Below are 22,487 nucleotides of genomic sequence, written 5' to 3' on the forward strand. Positions count from 1 at the left end.
GAGGGCAGTGCTGAGTTGGATCTAGGATAAGATAGGGAGAGGGGAGGTTTGGAAACTAGTGAAATCCATGTTGATGCCATGTGGTTGAAGGTGGACAATGAAGTGTTTTTCCTCCAGTTGGAGGTGGCTTTGATTTGGTGCTAGAGGATGCCAGGAGTTACATGTCCTTGGGGGAGTGGGAGGGGGAGTTGACGTGGTCAGCCACAGGGTAGTGGGGTTGTTTGGTGTGTGTGTGTGTCCAGAGATGTTCCCTGAAACGCTCTCAAATTGCCAGGAAGTTGTCTGCCTGGAATCTGTGTTAGGGCCTCAAGTATTCACAGTATTCATTCATGACTTGGATGATGGCAAAAAGAAGTCAAATATGAAGATTTGCTGATGACACAAAATTGTTCAGCATTCTAGAAACTGTTAGTGGCAGCATAAAATTACAATAGAATATTGATAGATTAGATGACAATTGCAACATTTAAAAGGCATCTGGAAGGGTATATGAATAGGAAGGGTTTGAAGGGATATGGGCCGGGTGCTGGCAAATGGGACTAGATTGGGTTGAGATATCTGGTCGGCATGGACGAGTTGGACCGAAGGGTCTGATTCCATGCTGTACATCTCTATAACTCTATGAATAGACAAAGCACTGGCAGTTGGACTTTAATGTGAGCAAATCTGAGATTATTCATTTTGGCTTGAAAAAGGATACTTTTTAGAAGGCACAAAATTAGGTAAAGTGGATGTCCAACAAGATTTGGAGGTTTAGATGCATAGTTGTTTAAAATACCATGAACAGGTACAGATGAATGGAATGCTGGTTTTCATATCTCACGATTGGAGTATAGGGATACAGATGTTATGCTGCAGTTAAATGAAACCCTAGTTAGATTGCACTTAGAATACTGTGAGCCTATCTGGGCACCAACTCTCAGGTTGTTTCGGACCTGGCAAGGATTCAACGCATGTTTACAAGGGTAGTACCTGGATTCTGGGGTTACATTATGAAGAAAGATTAGACAAATTAAAACTTTATTCTCTAGAATTCAGAAGGTTAAGAGGTGATCTAACTGAGATATTAACAGGGAAATACAGGGCAAATAAACATAAACTGCTTCTGCAGTTTGAAGAGTCTAGAACCTGGGGACATAGAATTAGGGCCACACCTTTCAGGAGTAGTGTAGATTTGGAACTCTCTTCCTCAAGTGGTGGTCAATGCTAATGTACTTGTTGAATTTAAATCTGAGATAGACAATCTTTTATTAAGGAAGGCTATTCAGGCATTTGAGCTCAAGGCAGACATTTTGATTAGGCCACAGATCAGCCATGATCTTATTGATGTCACAGTGAATTCAAAGGGCTCAATGGCCTATCCCTGTTTCTATGTTCCTAAGTGTTGTGCTAACTGTTTTTCTACGGTGCAACTTCTATGTACTTCTAAGTTGGTGACGTGATGGATCAGTCACCAATTACCTGGAAGTCTGGAGGCACAACAATGCACAAAGATGCTTAACACTTATGAGGACTTAGATTTGTCTAGTGCCTCTGCTATTGGGTTCACCAGCCTCAGGATATGTACAATCACAGAATGAATGGGAGCTATTCACAAAATTAACCTTGTAACATGTTTTGTTGAGAAAAATAAGGCATTGTGCAGATTCAAGTGTCCCTCCCAAGTCATCCACCTTCCTGAACTGGATGCATGTCATTGTCCTTTCATCATTACTGGGTCAACATGTGGAATTCACTCCCATTGCTGGAGTACTTTCTTCAGATGGAGAGAAACAAGTTAAGGAGAAGGACTGCCAATATATTTTGGAGCATCAGTGGGTGGGCAGAAGGAATCTTAGCAAATCTGAGAATCCAATCACATTTTGTAAATGAAATTAAATCTTAATTAGAGGGAAATTTATAATCAGGGAAGTGATGGCCGAATGGTACTATTGCTAGATTGTTAATCCAAGACCCAGGTAATGTTCTGGGGCCCAAGAAAGGAATTGCTGGAAAAGCTCACCATCTGTGGAGAGAAATCAGAGTTAACATTTCAGGTTGACTGACCCTTCCTCAGAATGATCTGGGTACCCAGGTTTGAATTATGCCCCAACAGATGGTGAAACGTTAATTCAATTGAAAACAAAATATGGAAGTTAGAGTCTAATGATGACCACAAATCCATTGTCGATTGTCTGGAAAATACATCTACTTCATTAATGTCCTTTAGGGAAGGGAACTGTCATCTCTACCTTGTCTATTTTACGCATAACTCCAGACCCAGAGCAATGTGATTGACTCTTAACTGCTTTCTGGGCAATTAAGGATGGGCAATAAACTCTAGCCTAACCAGTGACCTCTTCACCCATGAATACATTTTAAAAATGAAGTTGTTAGGAGCTGAAATGTGTCAGATTTCTTTATGCTCTCCTTGTATCTTTTTTCCCTGAATGATTTTGTTTGTTTAACTTTTCCTTGAAGGAGCTGGTGGATGGTCACCCCTGGAATCTGACAAATACCAATGGTTACAGATGGACCTCGGTGAGAGAACAGAAATCACCGCCGTAGCAAGCCAGGGGCGGTATGGGAGCTCAGATTGGGTGACACACTACCTGTTAATGTTCAGTGACACAGGAAGGAACTGGAAACAGTATCGCCAAGAAGACAGCATTTGGGTAGGGAACCCATAGTTGATTCATATCAGTTGTATTGTACAAAATGACAATGTGGCAGTGCAATGATAAAGACTACATTTTTTGGCTTACTTTGTGCTGTAATGGGAACAGAATATTTATTTTAATCAGTTTAAAGTCATTGTATCCCATGTTCTATTTTTGTTAAATTTTTACTCTGTTGCTCGTTTCTAATTTTCTTGCTAATGGCATGAAATCCTTATTGTCCACCACAGATTTTGACATTAATGAGACGTAAAAGATTTTGAATTTTGTCATAGATGGTCACGATGTTGTCCCCATGCTACTTCAGCTCCTCAGACAACTACTTACTGCTTATTTTGTGGCCAAATTCTGATATTACTTCAGCAGCCACTCTTTTCAAACAGCCTTTTTGAATTAGAATGCAAATTCTACCCTGGATTGGAAATTATTCTTCCACCACAGTGTGCTTATTCTCTTTCAGTTCTGGAAAGTTGAAATACATTTTCTGCTTCGGTGGTCCCAGATGGGAACCACGCTTGGAATATTGGTCAGAGACTTGGTCCTAACTGTCTATCAGGCTCATGTCTATCATGATTTCGTTTGTATTTTTCTCCAATTTTATTGACTGTTTACATTATGTGCAGCTACAGTTGGCTGCAGCGTTTCCTTTCAGTCGCTGACAGCTGCGAGTTTGGGCAGGGTGACCCTGCAGAGCGTACGAATATTTATCAGTAATCTTTTCGGATGCGCCAATATTAGTAATGGCATTCCCACACCAAATAATTGGAATGTCACTGCTTTAAGGAAACGTAAGCCCCTTGTGAACCACAAGTGTGTGATTCACTCAATATTGCAAGCACTATCTTGTTTGAATTACATTAATGATTAGCACCAAAATAGCATCAGCAATTGAAATTAATACAGCCCTTGCTGTGTGATATAATGAACCAATGCACAATTATTGTTACTTGAAGCTTTCTGTTAAGGATCAGCTTTGCATTCACTTCTTTCCCCCTATAGTTCACAGTGACATACTTTGAATAAGTGTAAGTTACTGACTGGGAATTTAGTCATATCCAGCATTGGTTATTGTCAGAGATTCGTATTTCTGCTGTCAAGCACTCCAATTAGCTTTTGAAAACCATGTTTCATACATCCAATTGTGTGTACGTCAAACTTACATGACTCAGAAAGAACACTATGTTGAATTTCATCTCTATAAAAAGTATGGAAAGATTTTGGTGAACAGGACATGGGAGAATTACAAAATTGGATAATAGCCCAATTTGCAATTCAGTCTTGAAACTATGGCCTGATGTCTTCCGCTTTGCATTAACATAGAGCACATTTATGTGTATTTGTGGTTACATTTAAGACAGAGATCAATAGCTCGAGTGTTTTAGAGTGAGTAGCCCTGCTATCTCCACACCTGCCTGTTCAGAAAAGGCCGGCATTGGGAATGACCAAGCTGGGAGAGAGGAATGGTTTTCGTGAGGACTAGGACATTGACATTGATGGTAACGATGTTATAGAGCAGAGTGGTTGCTTCATAAATGGCAGAGTGAATGAAGGACCTAATGACGAGATAAATTAGACATTGAAAATTACAATTGTTAGTGCAGTATAGAATGACCGCTGCATTTTCAGAGAGGCACTGTTAAAGAGTCATAGGATAACAGAGATGTACAGCATGGAAAGAGACCCTTTCATCTAACTCGTCCATGCTGACCAAATATCCTAAATTAATCTGGTCCCATTTACCAACACTTGGCCCATATCCCTTTAAACTCTTCCTATTCAAACCACTTCCTCTGGAGTTCATTCCATACACGCACCACCCTCTGTGTGAAAAGGTTGCCCCTTAGATCTCTTTTCGATTTTTCCACTCTCACCCTAAACCTATGCCCTCCAGTTCTGGATTGTCCCACCCGAGGGAAGAAAAGCATACCAAACACCTTCTTCACTATCCTATCTACCTGCAACTCCACTTTCAAGGAATTATGAACCTGCACTCCAAGGTCTCTTTGTTCAGCAACACTCCCCAAGACCTCACCATTAAGTGTATAAGTCCTGCCCTGATTTGCCTTTCCAAAATGAACACATTTGTCTAAATTGAACTCCACCTGCCACTCCTCAGCCCATTGGCCCATTTGATCAAGATATCGTAATACTCTAACGTAACCTTCTTTGCTGTCCACTACACCTCTAATTTAGGTGTCGTCTGCAGCATAAATGATTTGGATGCGAGCATAAGAGGTACAGTTAGTAAGTTTGCAGATGACACCAAAATTGGAGGTGTTTTGGACAGAGAAGAGGGTTATCTCAGATTATAACAAGATCTGGACCAGATGGGCCAATGGGCTGAGAAGTGACAGATGGAGTTTAATTCAGATAAATGCTAGGTGCTGCATTTTGGGAAAGCAAATCTTAGCAGGACTTATACACTTAATGGTAAAGTCCTAGACTCGGCACAGACCCTTGTGGCATACCACTGGTCACAGACCTCCAGTCTGAAATGCAACCCTCCACCACCACGCTCTTTATCCACCTTCAAGCCATCCTGTATCCGGTTCTCCCTGTATTCCAGGTGATCTAATCTTGCTAACTAGTCTACCATGAGAAACTTTGTTGAATGCCTTATTGAACTCCATATAGACTATGTCCCCAACTCTGCCCTCATCAATCCTCTTCATTACTTATTCAAAAAACTCAATCAATTTTGTGAGACATGATTTCCCACGCAAAAAGCCATGCTGACTATTCCGCATTTGTCCTTGTCTATCCACATACATGTCCTGTCCCTCAGGAATCCCTCCAACAATTTGCCCACTACTGGTATCAGGCTCACAGTTCTATAGTTCCCTGGCTTTTCCTTACCACCTTTTTTAAATAGTGGCACCACGTTTTCCAACCTCCAGTCTTCCGGCACCTCATCTGTGACTATCGATGTTACAAATATATCAGTAAGGGGTCCAGCAATCACTTCCCTACCTTCCCACAGAGTTCTTGGGTACACCTGATCAGGTCTTGGGGATTTATCCACCCTTATGCTTTTCAAGAATTCCAGCACCTCCTCGTCCTCTGTAATTATGACCATTTTTTTAAGATGTCACCATCTATTTTTCCACATTCTGTATCTTCCGTGTCCTTCTCCACAATAGTTGCAAATCACACAACACCAGGTTATAGTCCAAAAGGTTTAATTGGAAGCATTAGCTTTCGGGGCACTGCTCCTTCATCAGGTGGTTGTGGACAAAATTGTAAGACACAGAATTTATAGCAAAAGTTTACAGTGTGATGTAACTGAAATTATACATTGAAAAATACCTTGATTGCTTGTTAAGTGTCTCATCTGTTAGAATGACCATGTTAATTTCACTTCTTTCATATGTAAAAGTTACATGCTCGGGTTAACTGTAACAATTGGTGTCAGCACAGATAAGATGTTGAGATGTCGAAGGTGTTAGCCAAGTGGGAAAGCTGTCTCATGGACTAGTCAAGCAATTAATCCCAGACAGTGACCCAGACATCACCATCTCCGTCCATGGATATAACCTGTCCCATCAGAAGGACAGACCCAGCAGAGGTGGTGGCACTGTAGTATACAGTCAGGAGGTGCCACAACATTGAGTTTGGACCCCATTAACAAAGAAGAACAAAAAACATTTACAGCCCAGTAACAGGTCCTTCGGCCCTCCAAACCTGAGCAAATCCAAATCCACTGTCTAAACCTGTCACCCAATTCCTAAACATCTGTATCCCTCTGCTCCTCACCTACTCATGCATCTGTCCAGATGCATCTTAAATGAATCTACCGTGCCTGCCTTTACCATCTCTGCTGGCAACACGTTCCAGGCACTCACCACCCACTGCGTTAAGTGCTTTCTGCATATAACCCCCTTAAACTTTCACCTCTCACCTTGAACACATGACCTCTCATTATTGAATCCCTCATCCTGGGAAAAAGCTTATCTGGATCTACCCTGCCTATATCCTTTATGATTTTGTAGACATCAATCAGGTCCCCCCTCAATCTCCTTTTTTCTGATTAAAACAATCCTAACCTACACAACCTCTCTTCATAGCTAGCACCTTCCATACCAGGCAACATCCTCGAAAAAATTCTCTGCACCCTCTCCAAAGCGTCCACATTCTTTTAGTAATGTGACATCCAGAACTGTACACAGTATTCTAAATGCGGCCGAACCAAAATCTTGTCCAATTTTAACGTGACTTGCCAGCTCTTATACTCAATACTCCATCTGATGAAAGCAAGCATACCTTATGCCTTCTTGACCACTCTATCCACCTGTGCAGCAACATTCAGGGTACAATGGACTTGCATTCCCTGATCTCTCTGCCCATCAACTTTTCCCAAGGCTCTTCCATTTACTGTATAGTTTGCTCTAGAATTAGACTTCCCAAAATGCATCACCTCACATTTGCCCAGATTGAACTCTTCTTCCACTTCTCTGCCCAACTCTCCAGTCTATCTATATTCTCCTGTATTCTTTGACAGTCTTTCTGCTTTCTGCTACTCCACCAATCTTCGTGTCATCTGCAAACTTATTGATCAGACCAGCAATGCCCTCTTCCAGATCTCTTCCAGATCACCTATGTATATCACAAACAACAATGGCCCCACCACTGACCCCTGTGGAACACCACTGGTCACTTTTCTCCATTTTCTCAGGTTTGACACTTAATCTTCCTTCCTTATTCTTTAGTGGAACAACCTTTTCTCCAATCACCCTCTTGCTTCTTATATAAGAATAAAATGCCTTGGGATTCTCCTTAATTTGCTAAAGTTATTTCATGACCCCTTTTAGCCCACTTGATTCCTCGTTTAAGATTCGTCCTACTCTCCTGATATTCTTCCAAGGCCTGTTCTGTTCTTAGCTGCCTTGACCTTACGTCCACTTCCTTTTTCCTCTTAGCTAGTCACACAATTTCTCCTGTCATTCACAATTAATGAATCTTGCTTTTCCTATCCCTTGTTTTCAAAGGGACATGCCTATCCTGCACTATTTTCAACCTACCTTTGAAAGCCACCCATATAGCAAACATGGACTTCCCTTCAAATAGCTGCTCCCAATCTACATTCCCCAGCTTCTGCCGAAATTTGATATAATTGCCCTTGGCCCAGTTTAGTACCCTTCCCTGAGGACCACTCTCATCTTTGTCTATGAGTATTCTAAAACTCACAGAACTGTAGTCACTCTTCCCAAAGAAATTCCCCACTGCAACTTTTACCACCTGGTCTGGCTCATTCCCCAACCTGGCCCCTTTCCTCATCGGACTATTGACACACTGCTCGAGAAAACCTTCCCGGATGCTCCTTACAAATTCTGCCCCATCCAGACCTCTGACAATCTGTGTATCCCAGTCAATGTTGGGAAAATTAAAATCTCCCATCACCACCACCCTGTTGCCTCTACCTCTTTCTGTTTTGCTATTTGTTCTTCTACCTCACGTTCACTGTTGAGGCTTATGGCTTCAGGTTAGACATGGGTAAGGAAACTTCCATCTGATTACCACGTACCGTCTTCCCTCAATGGATGAGTCGATACTTCTCCATGTCGAGCAACAGTTAGAGGAAGCACTAAGGATGGCAAGGTGTAGAATGTATTCTGGGTGGGAAATTTCAATGTTCACCACCAAGAGTGTTTCAGCAGCATCACTACTGATCAAGCTGGTTGGGTCCTAAAGGACATTGATGCTAGACTGGGTCTGCAGCAGGTGGTGAGGGAACCAATAAGAAGAAAAAACATATGTGACCTCATCCTTACCAATCTGTCAGCTGCAGATGCATCCGTCCATGACAGTATTAGTAAAAGTGAGCGCCACCTAGTCCTTAGATGGTGACAAGGCTCTGCTTTCACATTGAAAATACCTTCTATTATGTTTTGTGGCGCTATCACTGTGCTAAATTGCACAGACTACAAACAGATCTTGCAACTCAAAGCTGTGCTTCCATGAGGTATTGTGGACCGTCAACAGCAGCAGAAGTTTATTCCAGCACATAGCTCATCATATCCCCCACTCAACCATTACCATTAAGCCGAGAATCAACCCTGGTTCAATGGAGAGTTTGGGAGAGAAATGAGGTGTCAACCTGGTGAAGCTACCAAGAAGGACTACTTACATGCCAAACAGCAACTAAAAGAGCCAAGTGATCCCACAACCGACGGATCAGTTCCGCAGTCCTGCCAAATCCAGTCGCGAATGGTGGACATTAAACAACTCATTGACGGAGGAGGCTCCACAGATATACCCATCGTCAATGATTGAAGAGCCCAGCTCATTAGTGCAAAAGTTAAAGCTGCAGCATTTGCAGCGATGTTCAGCTAGGAGAGCCAAGTCAATGATTCATCTTAACCTCTTCCAGTTGTCCCCAGCATCACAGATAGCAATCTTCAGTCAATTAATTACTCTATATGATATTAAGAAATTAGAATTAGAATCAGGATCCCTACAGTGTGGAAACCAGCCCTTCAGCCCAACATGTCCACACCGACCCTCCAAAGAGTATCCCACCCAGACCCATTCCCTCTACCCTATATTTATTGCTGACTAATAGCCTACACTATGGGCAATTTAGCATGGCCAATTCACCTAACATGCACATTCTTGGATTGTGGGAGGAAACCAGAGCACCTGGAGGAAACCCATAAAGACACAGGTAGAATGTACAAACTCCACACGGACCGTCACCCAAGACTGGAATCAAACCCGGGTCGCTGGTGCAGTGAGGCAGCAGTGCTAACCACTGAGCTGCCGTAACACGCATTAAGTTTGTTTATAATGTAGGCTTTGTGGTAAGATTTGTTCCAGGACAAATGAGAAAGTCAGGAGTGGGATTTGAACCTGTGCTTCTAGAAAAGGACCAGAATTCACTTGCCTTGATGCAAGGCAAGGACTAACACTTCTTAAGGTAAAAACAATGACTGCAGATGCTGGAAACCAGATTCTGGATTACTGGTGCTGGAAGAGCACAGCAGATCAGGCAGCATCCAAGGAGCAGTGAAATCGACATTTCGGGCAAAAGCCCTTCATCAGGAATAAAGGCAGAGAGCCTGAAGCGTGGAGAGATAAGCTGGAGGCTTATCTCTCCACGCTTCAGCCTCTCTGCCTTTATTCCTGATAAAGGGCTTTTGCCCGAAACATCGATTTCACTGCTCCTAACACTTCTTGAGTCTGGCACCTGAAGACACTGGATACCGCAAACATTATGGGCCCTGACAATGTTCCAGCAATAGTACTGAACAGCAGCTCACCATCACTTTCTCAAGGACATTAAGGGATAGGTAGTAACATCATGCAACATTCACAGGTGAATAAAAGAAATTCCAGTTTGTTTTCCAAATGCAAATGTCACCATCTGCTGTTGTGGGATTTAAACCCATGTTCTAGAACATTAGGCTGGAGTTTTACATAACTAGTCCAGTCCCATTGCGATGCCAGCATTATCTCCACACACTGCTGTTCTTTAACAATATGGAGCTTTCAGAGTTAAGAGATGTTCCTTTCAGCAGCAGTTAATGCCTTGAAACTGTTGCAAACACACACCTGTTGGATGGAGACTGGAGCCCATCACTCCAGAAGATTAAAAAATGTAATCAGATGTTGCATTTCTTGACACAAATTGACAAAAAAATTGGATCTGAGTGTTTTTCTTTTCCATTCCTTGCTGAATGATAAGGCAGTGATACCATGTGCAGCAGGAACAACAATATTTTAGTGCACAACCATGCATCTTCTAGATTTTATTACCCATGCAGAAGAACATGCCTGGTGGTGCAATATAGAATTAACTGTTGCCATCTTTATCTTTTTTGGGGAAGGTCAATTATAATGTGTGAGTTCATTTATTTTCCCACACTTGAAACGTTCTCTGCCTAACCTAACTGACCTTATCTAAGAACAGATATACTGGCATTAGTGGCAGTCCAGAGAAGTTTCACTCACTTGGTATGGAAGGTCTGTTTCTGAGGGGAGGTTGAGTAAGTTGGGCTAGTATTTTTTGGAGTTTAGAAGCATGGGACACAAGATTCTTAGGGTTCTTGAAGTGAGGGTTGACACAGGGCATGCTGACATGGGGCGCACAGACACAAGGTGGCTGCTGAGCCATCAGTTGGTCACTTGGCACACAAGATGGCTGCTGAGTCATTACATGGAAAAGTACAGTGAGGCATACACAGATACTGCCTGAGGCCAACAGGATGCCAGTACAATAGACCCAGAATGTAGATAATTAGTATAAGGTGAGTGGGGGAGAGAATAAATATTAATAATGTCTACTGCCCCCTGAAATGTAATAGTCCAACCACTACCTTCAATAGAAATGTTGACTACCTGAGACTGCTTGTATACAAGTGTTAATACCTCAAATTTGCAGTAATGGAAGACAATCTTCCTTTTCAGGAAGAATGATCTCGACCAATTACTGCAGCAATGGACTTCTGCATAGCTGCTGAAACTGACAATGACACTGTAACATTCCTCTGAAACTGACAATGACCCTGTAACATTCCTCTGAAACTGACAATGACTCTATAACATTCCTCTGAAACTGACAATGACTCTGTAATGCTTTCTGTAAACAATCCATGCTGCACAAACAAACACTCAATACCTGGACCAGTATACCACGAAATGTACAAACTATCGTGACGTGTGCTCTGAGGGAGAGAGGAGGCTCGCCGCTGACAGCCGTGCTGCCAGACATCTCTCTCTCTCTCTTTCCCCGGAGCTCCGGTTTCTTTGTACAATAAACTCTGTCGTCGAATCTCGATTCTGACTTCAAGACTGGTGATTTTCCCCACAACATTCTTAACAGGGTAGATACAGAGAGATTGTTTCTTCTGTGGGAGAGTCTAGGATCAGAGAGCATGAGCTAGGAATAAAGGGTTGCACATCTAAGACAGTGTTGAGGAGGAATTTCTTCCCACAGAGAATTGTGAATCTGAGGATATTTTTAGCAAAGAAGGCTGTGAGGCTGGGTCATTACGGATATTCAAGACAGAGACAGATTTTTGAATAGCAAGCGAATCAAGGATTATGGGGAAAGGTAGGAAGGTGGAGCTGATCAGATAGCCATGATCTCATTGAATGGCAGAGCAGACTCAATGGGCTGAATGGCCTACTTCAGCTCCTCAGCCTCATGGTCTTAAGGAATCTGTTTATGTTCGTGAGTTGAAAGCATTTCAAGAACCCACACCAGTTGGTGAGCATTGGAAATAGGAGCAGGGTAGGCAGCTTGACTCTTCACATCTGATGAAGGGCTCTTGCCCAAAACGTCGAATTTCCTGTTCCTTGGATGCTGCCTAACCTGCTGTGCTTTAACCAGCAACACACTTTCAGCTCCTCACATCTGGTCAAGATTGTGGTTGATCTTCTCCCACAGTGCTATTTTCTTGCACAATTCCCTTATCCCATTCTATCTTGTGTGTGTGTGTGTGTGTGTGTGTGTGTGTGTGTGTGTGTGTGTGTGTGTGTGTGTGTGTGTGTGTGTCACTCGTTAGTTTTCAACAATCTTTGCGACCTGCATTTATGAAGCATTAGGCTAAGGCCTACCATCTGTTTAAATCTTGTTGGCATTTTTCCAAAAATGAGCATCCACTGAGGGAGGCAGTTCAGTCAATAATGTTTCTATCTCACCTGGCCATCCATCATTATAACTCAAATTGCAGATGGCAGACTCTGCCTGCCTCTGGCTCCTTTGCTATCCCAGCGATGCTAAGTAGTCAGAGAGCTGACAGAATGACCTCTTCCCATCATTCACTTCAACAATAACCAGAGAGAAAGATGAGCTACCAGTTGCTTTGGGAAGACACATTAAAACTATTACATTGTCTTTGTTATGACATAAAATATTTGGAAAGCATGGTAGTATAGTGAACATGTTACTAAACTAATAATCCAGAGACATGCATTCATGATCCGTCATACAAATATCCATTTTGAGTAGAGACCTGGATGTTGCCAAAGAGGACGCATTTGTTGAAGCTTTTTACCTTTCACTGAGCAGGACATTCGCAAGAATACCAAGGTAAAGGGGAACAACATTCTAAACTGTATGAGAAGCTTGGCAGTTGATTGTCAATCACCATCTAACTGGCACATTCTCCATGGCAATGCTGCTACCAATCAGAGTCCACTTTCCAACCTACCAACTCTCTATTGGAATACAGTATAAAATATTGTTCCTCTTAACACTGGTGTCTTTGAGAATGTCCTGATGAATGCAAAATGAGAAGCTTTGATGAAATGTGTATTTTATTTCAGTTCAAATCTAACCACAGCAGCTGAATAATTTATAGTTAATTAAAGAAGTTAAAATGGAACATGAAAAGAGTGACAATCAGTAATGGGTGACTGAAATTGCTGGATTGTTGTGAAAATTAGTAATTATAAAGTATAATTTTAATGACAGAAGTAGAAATTGCACTGAAAGAATTTGGCTGTCGGGTTGCTTTTAGATCAGTAACTTTTATATTGATGTGCCAAAACTAAAAGTGGCCAATTATATCACCTTGAAATATTGCAGTTGATCAGCACTCCCCTCCCCCCCCAGTTTGTGATATCCTGATGAATATTTCACATGCAACAATATGCTCTTAGGTGCAGAATGACCCATTAATAAATCCCACCTGTTCAATTATGTGGTGATTCCTATTGCATCTCAACCTGGAGCTGTGGGAAAGGTGCAAAATGACATCAGGACAATTGGAGAGATCAGATTGACAGTGATCCATTGTCTTTGAGTTGTAGCTAAGTAACCCACCCAGATCCGTTCCACTACCCTACATTTACCCCTAGCTAATGCACCTAACCCATACATCTCTGAACACTATGGGCAATTTAGGACACCCAATTCAACTAACGTGCATGCCTTTTTGGATTGTGGGAGGAAACGCGCACAGATACAGAGAGAATGTATAAACCCCACACAGACAGTCACCCAAGGCTGGGATTAAAACCAATTCCCTAGCGCAGTAGTTAGCAGTGCGAACCATTGAGTCACTCCATCCTTTCATGAGAGGTTTCTCTGAAAACAGATCTTTGAAGGCCTGATGTTTCCTTAGCTGACACGTCAGAACATCCTATTCCATCTCCACCTAATGCACAGATGCTTACAGCTAAATACACCCTTGCTCTGATGTATAGCCAGTACACAAATTTGGAAGATCCAACATCCGAGCTGTACTGAGTTTGCTAATCAGTGCAGGGGTGTTGTCTATGATGATGTGACTTTAAGAGGTTATTTTGTCTTATATTTTTGTAGAGGGAGGTTCTAAGTAAAGTAAACAGATTGTGAGGCATTGGGATTTTTTTAAAGTCGAAACAATAGAAGCAGCCTGGATGGCCTGGAACAGCTTTTCTAGCTGTTGGTTTTTTAGCTTTGATATTTGGCAGCAGTTACTATTGGAGTCTCAACAGGGTTAGAAGCTGCAGTAATTGTCTCCTGGCTGTGACATTCTGAGTTTTCTCTTGATTTTTTTTTCCTTTGAGTTGCTCGAGTTACCTGTGAGTCAAATTTATTTTCTGAATTTTGCCAAGGGCTGTGTTCCTGGGATGTTACTATATCGGAATGGTTAATTAGTAGTGGTTACTTTATCTATTATTCTGTTAAGTTTTCCAATAGAGTTAAGTTATTCTAAGTTTTTCTTTCTTTTGTTGCATTTCAACTATACTGTTTAAATAAATTTTGCTTTGCTTAATGTTGAGTAATTTGACCAAACAAATTGCATCTGGAACACAGCACATTTCATTTACCTTTAAAATAAGAAAAAGTTACAGTTCTAGGCTACATTTTTAATATATTTTGAGGGGGTCTGGTCTGGTCCATAACATGTTACAATCCTATAATTTGTTGTGGATGGTAAAAGTGGTCAAATTAGGCAAGATTTTTTCCCTCATGATTACTGTCCAGAGATCTCTGCTGAGAAATGCAGTTCTGTGCAATGAGGAGATTTTGGGTACATCTCTATGACTGACTAGTCTTATTAACTATGGTTAATTTATGATTAATCATTATTACATATGTCTGCTGTCATAACTTGTACATTTTAGAAGAAGAGAATTTTAGTTTAGGAGTTGAATTTTAAATCTAAGTTCAAACTCAGGAAGGTAATTTTCTGTCTGATGAATCACACAGATTTAAGGTAACTGAGGTTCAAAAGTTAAATTAAATCTATTGGATAAAGTCAGAGTAAAAGGATTAAATTGGCAAGTGGCATTACTTCATTAAGAATTGGAGACTTAAATCTGCAATTAATCTCATACAAAAAAGCTGCATTTGCTGACACTGACACACAATAGATGCTTCTTTAAATCATGTGTGCGCAGATTTTGGACAGGCATGGTGGGCAAGAGGGTGGGTAAGAGATTGGGTTGGACTGTGGGAGAGAGATTTGAGGTGGAGTGGGAGAAAGGTCAGGATCAGGGTGGGGATGAAATTCAGATGAGACTGGTGGGAAAAAGATGGGAACAGAGAATGATGGGAGAAAGAGATAGAGTCAGAGAAGGATGGAGGGGTGGGGAGAGATGGGGACAGAGCCGGGGAAAGAGAGATAGGTACAGAGAAGGGTGCAGGAAAGACAGATGGGGACAGAGAAGGATGGGGAGTGAGAGCTGGGGATAGAGAGAGGTAGGAGGAGAGAGATAGGGACGGGGGATGGGGGAGAGGGATGGGAACAAAGAGGGGTGGGGGAGAGAGATGGGAACAGAGGGAATGGGGGAGACAGATGGGGATAGATGGGGCGGGAGGGAGAGATATGAGGACAGAGGGAGTGGGGGAGAGATAGGGACAGAGGTATTAGGGGAGAGATATGGGGTGTAGAGGAAGATATGGGGACAGACGAGGGTTGGGGGAGAGAGATATGGATAGTGAGACATGGAGGGATGAGAGATGGAGGCAGAGGGAGATGGGGGGAGACAAGTGGGGATGGGGCCTGTTGGATAGAGAGTGATCCAGGAGCGAACCAGCGGGAAAGTGATGGGAAGAGCGTGATGGATGGGGACAGAAGTGTGAGAGGGAGACAGAAGGGGAAGCAGCCTGCTGACTCCTGGGCTTTCCTTGCAACCCCGTCCCATCGCCCGTCCTCTACTTCTGGGCCCTCTTCCCTTCTCAGTTTTGAGTAGGGGATTCTATCCATTCCACGCACCGAGTCCTAGCCACTGAATCCCTGTTCAAAATTGTGTGTTTTGGTATGTATGCGTGGTCACACATTTGTCCATGACATCACACAAAAAGTCCAATTTTTGGCGTCAGTGACAGGAACCATGTGTTCCTAAATGAGGACATGTGTAGTCATCCACAGTTGACAGTATCAGCAAACATTGCTGATAAATAGAAATGGTTTCCAAGAAGTTAGGAAGGTTTTTTCAATGAAAGGGCAATTAATTTACATTTCTGCTTGAGAACTGTGCATATCTATTACATTGCAATAGAGAAGACTTTGTTTCTGAGTTTGTTCCCCATGAATTCAGTTTCTACGTAGCCAGCACAATGGAAGAATGATTGATGCTTTGGACAAGAATCTAATCGGGGCATCCAGCCCTGCTTTTCAGAATATGGTGAGATGTTGAGAGGAAAAACTCAAAGGTTGATCCACTGGTCAGTGAATTAGTAAAAAGAAATTCAGTTTCAGATTTGTTTTATTAGAAACTGAAGTGATAGCGATGTATACTGCTCATTCCCCAGTTGTCATTGAGAACTTGGTAGCGAGCTGTCTTCCTGAACCATGTTTAGAGATACATGGTTACCATTATATAATATAAGCAGTTGGCGATTTATAGGAATTTCTGACAGCTTATTGAGTTTGCGAAGAGGCGGCAGTTTAGATATGATACATTAGAGTCATAGAGATGTACAGCATGGAAACAAACCCTTCGGTCCAACCCATCCATGCCGACCAGATATCTCAACCCAATCTAGTTCCATCTGCCAGCACCTGGCCCATATCGCTCCAAACCCTTCCTTTTCATATAACCATCCAAATGCCTCTTAAATGTTGCAATTGTACCAGCCTCCACCACTTCCTCTGGTAGCTCATTCCATACCCGTACCACCCTCTGAGTGAAAAAGTTGCCCCGTAGGTCTCTTTTATATCTTTTCCCTCTCACCTTAAACCTATGCCCTCGAGTTCTAAACTCCCCAACCCTAGGGAAAAGACTTTGCCTATTTACCCTATCCACGCCCCTCAGAATTTTGTAAATGATAAGGTAAAAAAAGTAAACAGCGTGGCTGTTGATGGTTCTCTGATATCAGAGGACAAACAGGCTGTTGGTGCAATGTGTCAAAAAGTGTGGTGCTGGAAAGCTACAGCCAGTCAGACAACATCAGAGGAGCAGGAGAATCGAAGTTTCAGGCATAAGCCCTTCATCAGAAACAGTTGGAACAGCATGTGTCAGGCTTATAGAGCATCATAGAGTCCCTACAATGTGGAAGGAAGCCAATCAGCCTATGAGGTCCACACCCACCTTCTGAAGAGCCTTTGTCAGGAATGATGCAGGGCTTATGCCCAAAACCATCGACTCTCCTGCTTCTCGGATTTTGCCTGACCTGCTGTGCTTTTCCAGCGCCACAGGTTTCGACTCTTCATATGTTAGCATTTTAGGAGCTAGTGCAGGAGTCTTTTGTGGATATACCCATTTCAAACAGGTACGCTGTTTTGGAAAATGAATTTGCATGGTGATGGATTTGCAGGGGAATGTAGCATGAACAGCCAAGTTTCTGGTATTGAGACTGGCTCTAATGCAATGAGGGGTACGTCGGGTTGCAAGAAATCAATTGTGTTCGTGGATTCTCTAGTCTGAGTTACAGACAGAAGTTTCTGTGGCCAGCAGCGAAAAAGCAGAATGGTGTGTTGCATCCCTGGTCCCAGGATCAAGGATATCTCAGAGAGGATGCAGAATGTTCTCCCGGGGTGAGGGGCCAGCAAGAGGTCATTGTCCACATTGGAACCAACGACATAGGAAGGGAAAAGTTTGAGATTCTGCAGGGAGATTACAGAGAGTTAGGCAGAAATTTAAAAAGGAGGTCCTTGAAAGTAATAATATCTGGATTACTCCCAGTAGTAGGAGCTAGTGTGGGCAGGAATAGGAGGATAGAGCATGGCTGAGGAACTGGTGAATAGGAGAAGGATTCACATTTGTGGATCATTGGAATTTCTTTTGGTGTAGAAGTGACCTGTACAAGAAGGACGGATTGCACCTAAATTGGAAAGGGACTAATATACTGTCAGGGAAATTTGCTAGAGCTGCTCGGGAGGATTTATATTAGTAAGGTGGAGGGTGGGGGGGAAGGGGGTGGGATCCAGGAAGATAGTGAGATTAGATTACATTACATTACATTACAGTGTGGAAACAGGCCCTTCGGCCCAACAAGTCCACACCGACCCGCCGAAGCGCAACCCACCCATTCCCCTACATTTACCTAACACTACAGGCAATTCAGCATGGCCAATTCACCTGACCTGCACATCTTTGGACTGTGGTAGGAAACCGGACCACCCAGAGGAAACTCACGCAGACACGGGGAGAATGTGCAAACTCCCACAGTCAGTCGCCTGAGGCGGGAATTGAACCCGGGTCTCTGGCGCTGTGAAGCAGCAGTGCTAACCACTGTGCCACCGTGCCGCCCACTAATCCAGTGAGGAAAGAGATCAAAATGGGAAGCCTTCAGAAATGAGACAACAAAAATCCAGAGAAAGTATATTCCTGTCAGGGCGAAAGGAAAGGCTGGTAGGTTTAGGGAATGCTGGATGACTAAAGAAATTGAGAGTTTGGTTAAGAAAAAGAAGGAAGCATATATAAGGTAGATAGATCGAGTGAATCCGTAGAGAGTATCAAGGCAGTAGGAGTATACTTAAGAAGGAAATCAGGAGGGCAAAAAGGGGACATGAGATAGCTTTGGCAAATAGAATTAAGGAGAATCTAAAGAGTTTTTGCAAATACATTAAGGACAAAAGGGTAACTAAGGAAACAATAGGGCCTCTCAAAGATCAGCAAGGCGGCCATTGTGTGGAGCTGCAGAAAATGAGGGAGATACTAAATGAGTATTTTGCATCAGTATTTACTGTGGAAAATGATGTGGAAGATATAGACTGTAGGGAAATAGATGGTGACATCTTGCAAAATGTCCAGATTACAGAGGAGGAAGTGCTGAATGTCTTGTGACAGGTAAAGGTGGATAAATCCCCAGGACCTGATCAGGTGTATCCTAGAACTCTGTGGGAAGCTGGAGAAGTGATTGCTAAACCTCTTGCTGAGATATTTGTATCAGCGATAGAAACAGGTGAGGTGCCGGAAGACTCGAGGTTGGCTACAGTGGTTGCACTGTTTAAGAAGGGTGGTAAGGATAAGCCAAGGACTATAGACCAGTGAGCCTGACGTTGGTGTTGGGCAAGTTGTTGGAGGGAATCCTGAGGGACAGGATGTACATGGATTTGGAAAGGCAAGGACTGATTAGGGATAGTCAACATGGTTTTGTGCATGGGAAATCATGTCTCACAATCTTGATTGAGTTTTTTGAGGAAGCAACAAAGAGGATTGATGAGGGAAGAGTGGTAGATATGATCTATATGGACTTCAGTAAGGCATTCGGCAAGGTTCCATATGGAAGACTGATTAGCAAGGTTAGATCTCACAGAGTACAGGGAGAACTAGCCATTTGGATACAGAACTGGCTCAAAGGTAGATGACAGAGGGTAGAGGTGGAGGGTTGTTTTTCAGACTAGAGGCCTGTGACCAGTGGAGTGCCACAAGGATCGGTACTGGGTCCTCTACTTTTTGTCATTTACATAAATGATTTGGATGCGAGCATAAGAGGTACAGTTAGTAAGTTTGCAGATGACATCAAAATCGGAGGTGTAGTGGACAGTGAAGAGGGTTACCTCAGATTACAACAGGATCTGGACTAGATGGGCCAATGGGCTGAGAAGTGACAGATGGAGTTTAGTTCAGATAAATGTGAGGTGCTGCATTTTGGGAAAGCAAATCTTAGCAGGATTTATATACTTAATGGTAAAGTCCTAGGGAGTGTTGCTGAACAAAGAGACCTTGGAGTGCAGGTTCATAGCTCCTTGAAAATGGAGTCGCAGGTAGATAGGATAGTGAAGAAGGCATTTGTTATGCTTTCCTTTACTGGTCAGAGTATTGAGTACAGGAGTTGGAAGGTCATGTTGCAGCTGTACAGGACATTGGTTAGGCCACTGTTGGAATATTGCATGCAGTTCTGATGTTCTGATCTCCTTCCTATCGGAAAGATGTTGTGAAACTTGAAAGGGTTCAGAAAAGATTTACAAGGATGTTGCCAGGGTTGGAGGGTTTGATCTATAGGGAAAGGCTGAACAGGCTGCGGCTGTTTTCCCTGAAGCATCGGAGGTTGAGGGGTGACCTTATCAAGGTTTACAAAATTATGAGAGACATGGATCGGGTAAATGGGCAAAGTCTTTTCCCTGGGGTGGGGGAGTTCAGAACTAGAGGGCATAGGTTTAGGATGAGAGGGGAAAGATATAAAAGAGACCTACGGGGCAACGTTTTCACATAGTGGGTGGTACATGTTGGGAATGAGCTGCCAGAGGAAGTGGTGGAGGCTGGTACAATTGCAACATCTAAAAGGCATTTGGATGGGTGTATGAATAGGAAGGGTTTGGAGGGATATGGGCCGGGTGCTGGCAGGTGGGACTAGGTTGGGTTGGAATATCTGGTCAGCATGGATGGGTTGGACTGAAGGGTCTGTTTCCATTCTGTACATCTCTATGACCATTCTTGTGAACCTCTTCTGAACACTGTCCAGAGCCAGTACATCCTTCCTGAGATGTGGGGCCCAAAACCGCACACAATACGATCTCGGAGGACAAGGGCAGCAGAGACAGGGGAACACCAACACCTGCAAATTCTGTTCCAAGCCACTCACTGTCCTGACTTGTAAACATATCATTGCTTCTTCAGTGTTGCTAGGATAAAATCTTGGAATACCCATCTCAACCCTTCCCAACAGCTTTGTGGGTCTGCATGTAGCACATGGACTGCAGCGGTTTAAGAAGGCAGCTCATAACACCGTCGCAAGTAAACTAAGGAGGACAATAAATGTTGACTCTGCCAGCAAAGCCCAGATCCTATGAGTGAAAAGAGTTAGCATGGAACATTGCACCTATAAGGATCTGTTGTTCTGACTGGTCGGTTTCTATACAGTAAATACATTGTAAAGCTTAACATTCTTTAAAAAGTTATTGCATCTAAAGTGTACCAAAGTATATGTGCAATGGGTAGGGAAATGGGACAGTTTCACTTCAACAGCCAAATCAGTGTAAGCACGATGGATGGAATAGCCTTTTTGAGTGCTGTGAATTCCATGGTGCTATCATATGACTTTTGCAGAAGTTGATGACTCTCATCCAGGGTCGGCTTTCATTCAAACTTTGATCCATGAGAATAAAGAGGAGAAAAAACGATATAAATCAAACAATTGATTCAAAGAGGAATGAGCCCGAATGGCTGTCATTGTGAGTCATGACGTAATCATTGCTTCCTCGCACACTGAAAGAGATTGAGGAGCATACTAATCCTAAATAAAGACTTTCTTTGTCAAACAGATTCTGTTCAGAGACAGAAACAGAGGAAATCTTTTGAAAGATTGGTTCCTGCCTTGATGTAAAGATTCAAAGCTTAAAATAAAACGAGTTTTTCTTTTTGATTTAAAATGAAATTGTCATACAGGTAAAAGCAAATCACTTGATTTTATCTGGAACAAAACATGTTAGCTATACATTCGAGTAAAAGTGAAAGCTATTTGGATGTTTTATTTTCACAAAACAGCAGTCGGAGAAATTATTTATTCTTTGTTCTTGCCTTTAATTATGAATTTTGTGGAATATTTTTTATTGACAAGTGGCTTCATGTTTTTCTTTTTACAGGCAACTTCAGAATTTAAATTGTAATCTTGGAGCTCACATGATTCAAAACATTTGTTTTGTTAAATGAAAGTTGACTTTGTTGCTTCTTTAATGAATTTTATTTTACATTTTATAGAAGAGGATTGAGACAAAGTAGACAAGCCAGAAGAAAGTGGTTTTAGACTTATGGCTTTAATTTCCTTTGGGTGTTTTATTTTCAGCACTTTACCTAATACATTCACACAAATTCCCATCTGGGAAATTTTTAATCAAGTCATTAACCAGCTTCCTTCATTTTGAAGAAGCTAAAGGCTATGCTAAGTAAAGGCGGACAGGAATTTATGCAAACTTGTTAATCAGTACACTAAAGGTAGTGGAAAGAGCAAATTAAACCCATTCATTTTAAAGTTGACACAATCAGCTGGTATTAGTTCCATGGGTAAAGAAGCCAGTGCTGTGGTTCATCTGACATTGTATTGATAGCAGTAAATAGAAGAAAGAATGAGAACAACAGCAACAATTTATATTTATAGAGCACCTTTAATATTGCAAAATATCTCAAGGTGCTTCACAGGGACGTGATCCAAGGAAGTTTGATACAGATAAGGATATTTTGGGACACTGTTCAGTGTGATTTTTAAGGAACTTTTTAAAGCGGAAAGTGAGGAAGGACTGGTGTCATTTTGTGATCAAATCCCAGAGCATAAGATTGAGGCAAGTGAAGAACCAGTTACTGATGGTGATTAAAATCACCATGTGCAAGAGACCGGAATTGGAGGAGCAATGAAATGTCAGCATGATATAACTGGCTATGTTGGTACGGTTACCACTGCTGCCTCACAGAGCCAGGGACCCGGGTTTGATTCCACCGTCCAGGGACTGCCTGTGTGGAATTTGCACATTCTCCCTGTGTCTGTGTGGGTTTCCTCCCACAGTGCAAAGGAAT

At 42.4% G+C, this 22,487-nt stretch overlaps 1 protein-coding gene across 1 annotated transcript in view; it reads left to right on the forward strand.

The window, feature by feature from the left end:
- The window catches only part of LOC132817323 (contactin-associated protein-like 5), a 910,472-nt gene that overhangs the window by 18,951 nt on the left and 869,034 nt on the right, over positions 1-22,487 (forward strand). The window contains exon 3 of the mRNA XM_060827733.1: positions 2,461-2,654. Coding sequence (XP_060683716.1) covers positions 2,461-2,654 — 194 coding nt within the window. The remainder of the gene's footprint in view (positions 1-2,460; positions 2,655-22,487) is intronic.

Source organism: Hemiscyllium ocellatum, chromosome 7 (genome assembly GCF_020745735.1).
Source record: "Hemiscyllium ocellatum isolate sHemOce1 chromosome 7, sHemOce1.pat.X.cur, whole genome shotgun sequence".
Lineage (NCBI taxonomy): Eukaryota > Metazoa > Chordata > Chondrichthyes > Orectolobiformes > Hemiscylliidae > Hemiscyllium > Hemiscyllium ocellatum.